General features: G+C 39.4%; 1 protein-coding gene across 1 annotated transcript; it reads left to right on the top strand.

Moving 5' to 3' along the window:
• Nucleotides 1-180: 180 nt before the first annotated feature.
• Nucleotides 181-1,122, top strand: LOC123239945 (olfactory receptor 14C36-like). Its single transcript, XM_044667269.1, has one exon. The coding sequence runs from the start codon at nt 181-183 to the stop codon at nt 1,120-1,122; it is 942 nt and encodes a 313-aa protein (XP_044523204.1).
• The last annotated feature ends 9,435 nt before the right edge of the window (nt 1,123-10,557 follow it).

The following is a 10,557-nucleotide window of genomic DNA, read 5'->3' on the forward strand; positions in this document are numbered from 1 at the left end:
TTTAAGGTTATACAGCCAACAGATGGCAGAGGTCATGCTGCCTGTCAAAGTCTCAAGGATAAAAATTATATAATGTCTTCTAGCCTTTGCCTATAGCATCTTCTTCATAATGAGTGATTTATGGACTGATACATTTCTACTTGACTCCCTAGGTCACTCATCGGATGAACAAGTCTGAAAATGTCCAATTTTACCGTTGTGACTGAATTTGTTCTCATGGGATTTTCTGACATCCGAGAGCTCCAGATCTTATATTCTTCACTTTTGTTTCTCATTTATTCCATAGGCCTGATGGGGAATCTCCTCATTGTCATGATCATCATCTTTGACAGGAGACTCCACACGCCCATGTACTTTTTCCTTAGGAATCTGTCCATTGTGGATGCCTGCTACCTATCAATAACTGTTCCCCAGGCATCAGTTAACTCCCTGGTGAACAACTGGGCTATTTCAGTCACTGGCTGTGCAGCTCAGGTATTCCTCGTGATTTTCATGGCATATGTAGAGTTTACTTTGCTCACTGTCATGGCTCGTGACCGCTATGTGGCCATCTGCCAACCACTCCACTACACAGTGATCATGAGTCCCCGAGTCTGCATGCAGATGACCGTAACCTGCTTGATCACTGGCCTCGGGTATGCAGCTTTCCACACTGGTTACACGTTTCGCTTGTCTTTCTGTCAATCCAATGTGGTCCATCAGTTCTTCTGTGACATCCCTTCTCTCCTCAGGATCTCTTGCTCAGACACCTCTGGCAATAAGTTATCCTTACTTCTCTCAGCATTGGTGGTTGTAATTGGCTGCTTTACCTTCATCACTGCATCTTATGTTCATATATTTTCCACCGTGCTCAGGTTTCCAGTGAAAGAAGATCAAAGAAAAGCCTTCTCGACCTGTGTCCCCCACATCAGTGTGGTTTCCTTATTCGTTTTTTCAACCTGTTATGTGTATCTGCAACCACCTTCAGAGTCTGCATCCCTTAAAGGGATAATTCTTTCAGTATTTTATACCATAATACCTCCCTTTCTGAACCCCATTATATACAGTCTACGGAATAAGCAGATAAAAGATGCTATAACAATGTTAATGAAGAGAACCTGTTCATTAAGAAATAATTCATAAATGGTAGTTCTTTCCCAATGTTTTCAACTTAGTTCATGCATTAAGGGAAAATTGCATGAAGATATATTTTTCTGTTTGAATTTTGTGAGTTTGTGGTTTGCTATTTATATCTTGATAGTTATAAATTAAGGACTATTTGCAACTTTAAAAATTCTTTGAATTGACTTTGCTATCATCAATATCATCAGAATCATTGTCATTTTGAAGTATATTCAAGAATTGTACCTAATGAGTGATCAAGAGGGTTATCCGTCATGATCAGGTGGGATTTATACCAGGAATGTAAGGATGGTTCAACATTAAGAAAACCATCCTCATAATTGATCACTTTATAGTTATCACAACACAGCACGTGGGGGAGGGATCCTGGGATTCCCCCTTTATACCCTCAGATCCGACAGTTCAAGAAATCAAGTCTTTTTCTTGATGTACCTCTTTAGCTCTCCTGCAGTAGGATTCCCCCTGTTCTGTCCCATTGTTAGATTTGGTCCACTTTCTTCTTGAAGTGCATTGTTTTCTATCTCAGTGTGGAAGGGTGCAAAAATTTTAAGATTGGCTCCATTTAAGCCATCATCTTTAATTGTATTTTTAATTTGTCAATCATATCACTCTTATCCACTGCTTGCCTGTCTGATTCATCCTGCTATGTAGCTGTTCTCTACAATTCTTCTAACCCCATGGCGAACTAGTTAGGGCAATTACTCCTAAATTTTTTTTTCACCACTGGGCAGGCCACAAATTGCCTCCTGATTTGACTCACATTTTCTTCAGACATTGAATTTAATCCATGTCAACGTTCCCCACAATTAATTATTCTACCTAGGAAGCCGGCTGGTGTTTCCCCTTTTATCTTGTCTTAATTTCTCACATTTAGACCATGTTCAAGGGCATTTGAAATTCAAAAGTCTCTAGGCTCTAGTTCTTCCAGCCCAACAAATGAAAAAGAAATATACTTCTCAAAGGTGATATATTGATTGGGAAGGACCTAGATGGACTGGTGATGAAAAAACCCACCTAGGGACCTTCCCAGGATCAGGGAAGCAGATACCCCTTCAGACTATAGGAAACCAAGTTGATTTTACTTATTGAAGTTAAGGAAATGGAAGGTAAGGTCCTAACTCTACATGGCTCTATCTCCTCCCTCTTTCTACGCTCCTCTCATGAGAGAGCTCTTTGGATTTTCTTTAAACCCTTCTTAGCCTCTTCCTGCTCTTTCTAACCCCACAAAACCATCTGACTACCTTGCTAAACTAAATATCCCAGATTGTCTCTAAAAGGCTGAGGAGACAGGATTCACAGGAGGACCTTGAGTCCTTCCCCAAGTCTGGAGTTGGCTTCTTAGGTAAAACCCAAAGTCCTATATGTAAAACACTTGGTTTACCTTAGCCAAATTGCCACAGCCAGATTGTTCACAGCACTTCAGGGAAAACTGAGATCTCCTCCTAGGTATCTCCCAAACCCAAGAACCTCCTAGTTTTTTCACAAAACTAGTTAGTTACCAAGAGTTGATGGAGCCGTTGTTCTCCCTTTTAGCTCAGAGAAAGGACAGTTCAGGAGTGGCAGTTTTTCTCAGTTAACTCCCCAATCCCCTCTGCAGATCTTCCCCTTCTGGAATTTTTTCCATGGTTTATGGCTAAATTCTCCTCTCTCCCTTTTAGAGACAACTTTTGCATTTTTCCCTATCCCTTATTCATCTATGATTAACCCTTTTTCCTGGCTTAAGGAAAAGGAAAACGAGAAGGTGTATTACAGTTTTAATTTGAATATCTAGGGTGAATCTCCTTTCCTCACTATAAGAAAAAGAACTTTTAGGAAGGAGAAGAGAGTTCCAGGCCTTGAGCACTGAGAAAAGTAAATGAACTGTAATAGTTTGAGACAAAATATTTTCAGTTAATATCTATTATACAGTAATGGGTGTCCGTGAAGAAAAGAAAATTAAAAGTGAGAAAAAGAAATATAGAATTGATATTCACTGTATAGAAAATTAAAAAAAACATTTTAAAATATAAACTTGTAAGGCTTTAAAGAATTTTTAGAGTGGGCAAGTGATCAGCCCTGTAGAACAAAAAGCTTGTTTGGGTTATATGGAATTTTTGGATTATTGAGAAGTTGAACTTCTCTCAGTTGCAAATGGTGAGGTTTGCCATTAGAAGAAAGAGTTCTTGAGATTTATAACTGTCTGGAGATTGAACCACCATTTAAGAGAGAAAATAAGAGGCACTTAGAAGAATGTGACTTGTTACTGGTAAATGCCCTTATAATAGGTCAGAAGGACAATTTTAGTGTCAGTTAGAATTGTATCCTTCTGACAGATAAGGCCACTGGATTCCTCAGAGCAATTTATTGTACAAACTATTGATTAAGGCCCTTGCCTCAAGTCAGACAATGTTAAGTCACTTGGTGACACTTTGAGGCACAGAACCAGAGGGGACAGTTATAATCTTTTCCTACTTTGTTCTTTTATGCCCAAGTCCCATAATCAGCACATAATGCAAAATATAAAATGAAAGTTTTCATTTCCCCAAACAACCAAATAAGTCATTAGTTGAAGATTATCAAAGTATCAGGGAACATACTTTAAGAAGTAAGTGGGGTTTGTTCATCAATGATCTGTATTTGCAGCCTTAATTTACCACAATTGAAGTATAAATCTTGGGTTTAGTAATGTGACCCAGAACTTTCTGGATTTCCTCCAGAACCTTGGGTAGAAAAACCTATCTTTAAAGTATTGCCATTGGACTAATCTATGCTTTGCAAAAAGATTTTTAGCAGAAACATCACAAAATATCTCTGAAAGCAACTTATGAATCAAATTTCCTAAGGGGACCCATTCCTGTTAGAAGATGATTTCTGAAGATGGAGTTTTTTGGCTGTGAGGATAAAGTACCCAAATGCTAATGTTGAGTACCAATTGCTACTATACTAGTTTTCTCTGTTTATATCTGTTGCTCAAGTTTTTATCCCAGCCCTGGCTTCTACACTTCTACATTTGGAACTGACTTTCCTTTGTGCCCTGACTGCCAATTAGGGGAAACAATCACTTGGACATGCCCTTCAGATCTCCAAGCCTTCAGGTTTCCATCTACTAGGACTCAGACATTCAATGAGGACATGCCCTAAGGACCCCTGTGCCCATAGCTCCTCTCTCCTTCTCCCATTCTCTCCCTCTCTCAGGGATAGCTCTCTGTCCATTACCAGCTTTGAAGAAGCTATAGAAGATGGACCATTGCCCTTCTCTCCCTTAGAATTTAATGAGGGAGGAATGATATGGGAGTACAAGCTTCCTCCAGACACCCCAAAACCAGATTGTGTACCAGGTCAGATTGTACATAAACGACTCATTTTCCCTTGCATTCCTGCAGTGCTATGGAAGGGGACTTTGAGCCCCTCTGGCCCCTCCCTTCATTCTTGATGAGCACAGACAGACACCTCCCAGATTGCTCCTCATAAACATCTACTTTATATCCCAGCTATTTGATTATCCTCTAAACTGAACAGCTCACCCCCTTTTGACTTTGAGGCATAGGACATAACCACATAACCCATCTCAGGTTCCAGACACCCAGTAATATGCCATCATCATCCCATATCTAGTCACATAGGCCCTGTTGTCAAAAGGCTATAAAAAGCCCAGCATATATTTCCTCTAGGAGGCAGCATTCTATCCTGCCTCCCATAGCCATCCAATTTGACTTAACCATTTGGCTTCCATTTAAATGAATAAATCTCTTTTATTTTCAAGTTAGCTATTGGAATCTGTCATTCTTGACAAGGGCAACCTGTGCAGATCCAGAGTTTCACCTCAAACCTCTCTGACAACACAGAGAGTTAGAAAACTGTGCATGAACTATTTTCCAAGGAATTCAGTAAAAAAGGGAAAGAAACTATATGTTCTAAAATATTTATAGCATCTTTGTTTTTGGTGGCAATGAACTGGAAGTATAGGATATGCCCATTAATTGGGGAAAAGCTAATCAAATTAGCATATGTAATTACAATGGAATACTACTGTGCCATAAGAAACAATGAACAGATTAAATTTTTTAGTACCTTTTTTATAAGGGAATAAAGCAAGTGGATGGGGTTTGTGGATCCTGAGGTCAGTAGGTGGGAAAGGAGGGTGAAATAGTAGAGATACTATATTGAGGTGGTAGGAGAGATGTAAGGGAATGACTGAGTTTGGGGAAATATAAGATGATGAAGTATAATGAGCGGCAAGGGAAGATGATGAGGTAGTTGGGCAGGCAACTGTAACAGGGAGACACAGACTGGGTACACAGGCTTGAGACAGAGGACACTGAAGGGAAACGGGCTGAACCCTCCAGGCAGGAAGGGCACTTCTACAGACAAAAGGTTGGGGCCAGCCAGAAATGGTTTGAAACTAACTAGAGGGTTTTCTAGTCAGTTTCTCAGGTTCACAAAGACAGTCTCAAGGCTCTTCCCTGTCTGTGAAATAGACGGGCTTCTCAGAGGAAGTACAGAGATCACCACTTCCTCCAAGATGGATGCCTACAGTTCCCCTCAGGACCCAAAGAGAAACTATTCAAGGTTTGATTAAATAACAACAGGGATTATTAAGTTTCAGGGTTGATTATAAAGGACAGAGGGATACAAGGTTTCTCTATCAACCACCTAGGGAGAAGCTCCAGGTGTGTGTGGGAGGACACAGGAATGGGGTGGACTGAGAAAGGGCCTGCCCTCACTCAGCCCCGGGAAGCTTTATTGCCTTTAAGGTTAGGGAAGTAATAAACAATGAATCAGGAGATAGTTTGTATCAGGGGTAAGCCCTACTTGTCTATGGGGAAAAACTAAGTCTTCAAAGTGTGATTGATACCACCTAAATCCACCCTTCTCCCAAAACCCACAGGAAATCGGGAAAGGAAATGAGGAATGAAATAGGGAAGGTCAGGGAGATCCAGAGGAATTAGCTAAGCTACAAAATCTCAAGAGAAAAGCATAGATTCAAGGCCATGTTTCAGCCCAAAGGCCAAGCTCAGTTGTCCCCTCTGCTCTGTCCAAGCCTCAGGGATCAACTCCCTTAGACAGGGTTCTAAGCCATCTTAACTGCCAGAAATTCTGCAGTTAGCATTTTGCAGGATTGATTGTACCTCTGCACTACATTTTGCTCATTTTTCTTTTTCTAAATTTGCAGTTTGCAACATTTTCTGGTTACTAAGCTCTAAGGGATTACTACTCTTATTCTAAGCTAAATTCTAACTAAGCTGTTATCCCTAACCAAGTTTGCAAAATAAGAAAATGAGTTGTTATCTTCTAAACTATGCTAAGACTGGACTAAGCTAAACTAGGATGGGTTATGGTAAAGGCATAAGAAAGGAATGGGGATTTAAGTTTTGCAAAAAATATTTTTTTTGAACAGAAAGGAAAAGCGAATTAAATATAAACATTCACAAACATTCTTAAAGCTAACATTTGCTAACTAGAACAAAGTAATGAATTCTATCTATGTATCTATCTAATTTTATGAACTAACAAGAAAAATATTAACTAAGAAAAAATTTTGTAATCTAATCTGCTAAATTCTAGTTCACTTTCTAAAGTTAGTATATGAATATGTTAGTATACTTATGCCTATGTTAGAAGTGTTAGTAAGAATAAGTTAGACTATAATTATTTGTAAGTCTATTGGTTAAACCATAGACTTATGCTATGTAAAATATTTACAAAGAAAATTTAGAAAAACCTGTCCCTGTTATAACTTATCAAACTAACTGAACTGTCCCTGTGTGTTAGTAAAACTTATTGCTAAGGGTTAATAAGCAAAATTTACATATTTACATGAAGTGTCAGGTGATTTGAGTAGAAAGTGTCTGAACCAAAGTAAGAAAAAAATTCTGTGCTAAGGCAGACTTGCTCTTCTCTCTTAAGTGTAAGTTTAGTGTTTCACATGTATATGTGAAGTTAGGAAAATGTTTTATGTGTTGCCTAGCGTGACTTATCTGTGTAAAGAGTTGTTACATACCTACTCCACCGGAATTCTTTAGCAAAGTGCATGTACTGTTTGGATGGAATCTAAAGTGTTGTATGCAGTGAGAATTCTGTTGGGTGTAAGTTATCTTCTTCAAATACATGTATCCAACACTGATCCTATGCTCCTCTTCACAGTGTGGATGTCCTTCTTACAATTGGTGTATTCAGTCACAGATGTCTTTTGTAGTTCTCAGGCTTGCTGTCCTCATGAAGATCTGCAAAGTCAGTAACGCCTCACTTGTATTGTTTGATGTCATCCTGCACTTGTCAACTTGAACTGGAATTGCTGTTTTGGTGTGTTGACTTGTGTTGTTTGATGCACCTGTGCTTGTCATCTTGCACTGGAACTGATGTTCTAATGTGTTGACTTGTGTCAGGAACAAAGTTCAAATGTGTATCAAACGTGAATAATCTTTCTTCTTTCTTTTTTCTTTGCGATTTAATAAAGATGATTATAGGTAACAAAATTGGTTGTGATTAAGTCTTTGTACTTTTCATTTATTCATCGATATCAGTTTCTAGATCTGGGATTAATTGTAAATCAAATGTTGTGTCTTCTTTCTTTGATTCTTTTTCATTGTCATAATTGTTTACAGATGATTCTTCTAAGTAATTGGGATTGGGATAATCATTTGGGTATAAAATTTGGTGTAATACCTGATTGTTTATTGACTCTTGGTCTAATTCTGGTTCTGATTCATGCTCTGATTGTTGTTCTGATTGCTCTTCTGGTTCTATGGTCTCATGTATAGGCTGTGGACTTTCTGAGGACTTATTTGACTGGTTGCTGCTAGTTGATCTTTGTGCTGTATAGTAACTGGGTCTTGTGGTTGTAGTTGGGACATGTCTTTTGCTGGTTTGACATGGGTGACATGGAACCAAGGATCCCTTCCTTTCATTTTTGGTCTCCAATTTGCCTATCAGTTCTTTTGATTTGGGGGAATCTTTTTCTAATTGCCCAATTCTATCCTTTAGAGACTGTTTTTTGGCTATAATCTCTTGGTTTTCCTTCTGATTCTGGTCTGTTTGGTTCTTCAAGGCTTCCAGCTGGTCATTTCTGGCCTGCAATTTGCTTATCAATTCATTTGATTTCTGAGCCTCACTTTCTAATTGTGAAATTCTGCCTTTTAAACTGTTATTTTCTTGCCAGTTCTCTACCATCTTTCGCATAATCTCACATTTGAACTCTTCAATAGCTTGTGACCAGTTTTCATTTTTTTGGGGAAGGTTTGGATATGATTACTTGTTTGTTCTCCTCTGCTGTTTGCTCTGTTGTCTGGATTTTTTCTGTGTAAAAGTTGTCGAGTGTTAAAGATTTCTTCTTGATCTTTCTCTTCTGAGGTTCTTGTCTCTGGCTTGCTATTGTTAGCCTAGCACCCTCTCAGCTTTTTCCTCACGCACAGGGTCTGTCTGTGCTCTTTAGGCTCCTGAGGTCTAGTTGTTCTCAGGGTCAAGCCTCCTAGTGGTCCCCTTGCTTGTTCCTCTGCCCAAAGCTCTTTTAACAGTCTCAGGGTGCTGCTTTCACAGTCATACACCCCTCTGCTCTGGGTCCCCACCCACGGTCCACTTCTTCATTCAGAATCCACATCTGCAGCTGGAACTAAGCCTGCATTCAGGGTCTATGTTCAAAGTCTGTGTGTTCTTTAGACTTTTGTGGTCTTAAGTCTTGCTGCTCTCAGGAACAGGCCCTGGTGACCCCAGGTAGCTGCCAAGGATTTAATTGGTGCCCCAAATTTGCTCTAACTCTTGTGTGCTGGCTTTGGAATTGTAGGTGGTGTGGGGAGGGAGGGGGTTGCTCAGCTCACGTTTTAGTGAGAGCTATTTCACCCCCTTATAGCATGGAAATGCCCCAATTCCACATACCTTCAATGCTGCACCCTGTTGTGGTGTCCCTTTGTTCATCTGGATTTGTTTTTCTGTCCCCTTGAGGAGTCCTATATGTTTCGGTTAGGAGAGGTTAAGCAGCTGCTTTTTACTCTGCCACCATCTTAACCCAGAAGTCAAGAAATATCCCTTCCTTTAATTTTGACTGCACTAGGAGTAATTAAAATTATCTGGGATGGTCCAATCCACTTGGGTTCTAACACAGACTTCCTAGTGAAGTTTCTGATGTAAACATAATCTCCCGGTTGGAAGTTGTGTAGACTAAAATCAAAGGGTACTCTTTGATGTATCAAGCCTAATTTATGGAGTTGATTTAATCATTGCTTGAGTAATTTAATATATTCATAGAGAGTTTGCATTCCATGCCCAGGTGTGATAATTTGTGAATGCTTTGAGGTGGTTTGCCATGGAAAGGTGGATGTCCATCTGAGATAAGTGTGTAATGCTGTTGGGTTGGCATCTTAGGTGGAATAGTGCCAATGGTAATGCATCAGGCCATTTCATGTGAGATTCTGCACAGATTTTTGCTACTACAGTTTTCAAATATTTATTCAGGCATTCAATTTTCCCCCTCAATTGTGGTCTATATATCGAGTGAAGATGTTGTTGGACTCCTAAGGTTTCATATACAGTAGATAAAATCTTATTCGTGAAATGGGACCCAGAATCTGATGCAATGTGTAGTGGAATAGAGAATCTGAGTATCAATTCTCTCAGTAAGATTTTCACAACAAATGCTGAGGTGTTAAGATTTGTTGGAAAAGCTTCTGGCCACTTAGTTAATCTATCCACTATCACTAAGGCAAATCTGTAACCTTGACTCCTTGGCATTGTGTTCTAATCAATTTGTAAGCATTCAAATGGTATATAAGCTAATGGTTTGCTTCCCAGGCTGTGGACTTTTGTAATTTATGGTTGAATTGCATACAAATTCTGCAACTCTGTGAAACTCTCATAGAAACTTCATATATGCCCCTTGCATTCCAATACCTATTGATGGAATCTGCCATGCCCAGACTTTCATAATGCCCTTTCTGGTGTAGTGCATTGAAAAAGGTAAAATATAGGGATTTAGATATCATAGGTTTTCCATTTGCCCCCAGCCAAACTCTGTTAGCCAGGTATGCACCGTGATGTTTCTTCCAATCCTTCACTTCCTTTGGGGAGTTTGCTTTTTTGAGATCATCTTCCTCCACCAAAGATAAGTTCAGAATTGTAAGTGGTCCATACTTTGCTGGATATTTGGCTGTGATATCTGCACGTTTGTTCCCTAATTCCACTGGCCCTTGGATTTTGGTATGAGCTTTGCAATGAATGACTGATACTTGGGCTGGTAATTGGATTGCGTCCAACAACTGATTGATTAAATTCCCATAAGCTATCTGTTTGCCATTGGATGTAATGAAGCCTTGATTTTTTTCCAGATTTTAGCAGAATGATGCATGACTGAGAAAGCATAATGAGAATTGGTAAAAATGTTTGCTTTGTGATTTTTGGCAAGCTTCAGAGTGTGTATCAAACAGACTAATTCTGCTCCTTGAGCACTCATGGTAGATGGTAATG

The sequence above is a fragment of the Gracilinanus agilis genome, chromosome 3, assembly GCF_016433145.1.
Source record: "Gracilinanus agilis isolate LMUSP501 chromosome 3, AgileGrace, whole genome shotgun sequence".
Lineage (NCBI taxonomy): Eukaryota > Metazoa > Chordata > Mammalia > Didelphimorphia > Didelphidae > Gracilinanus > Gracilinanus agilis.

What these genes read in the sequence shown, in the direction of transcription:
- LOC123239945 (XM_044667269.1), top strand. Translation starts at nt 181, where the DNA reads ATGTCCAATTTTACCGTTGTGACTGAATTTGTTCTCATGGGATTTTCT.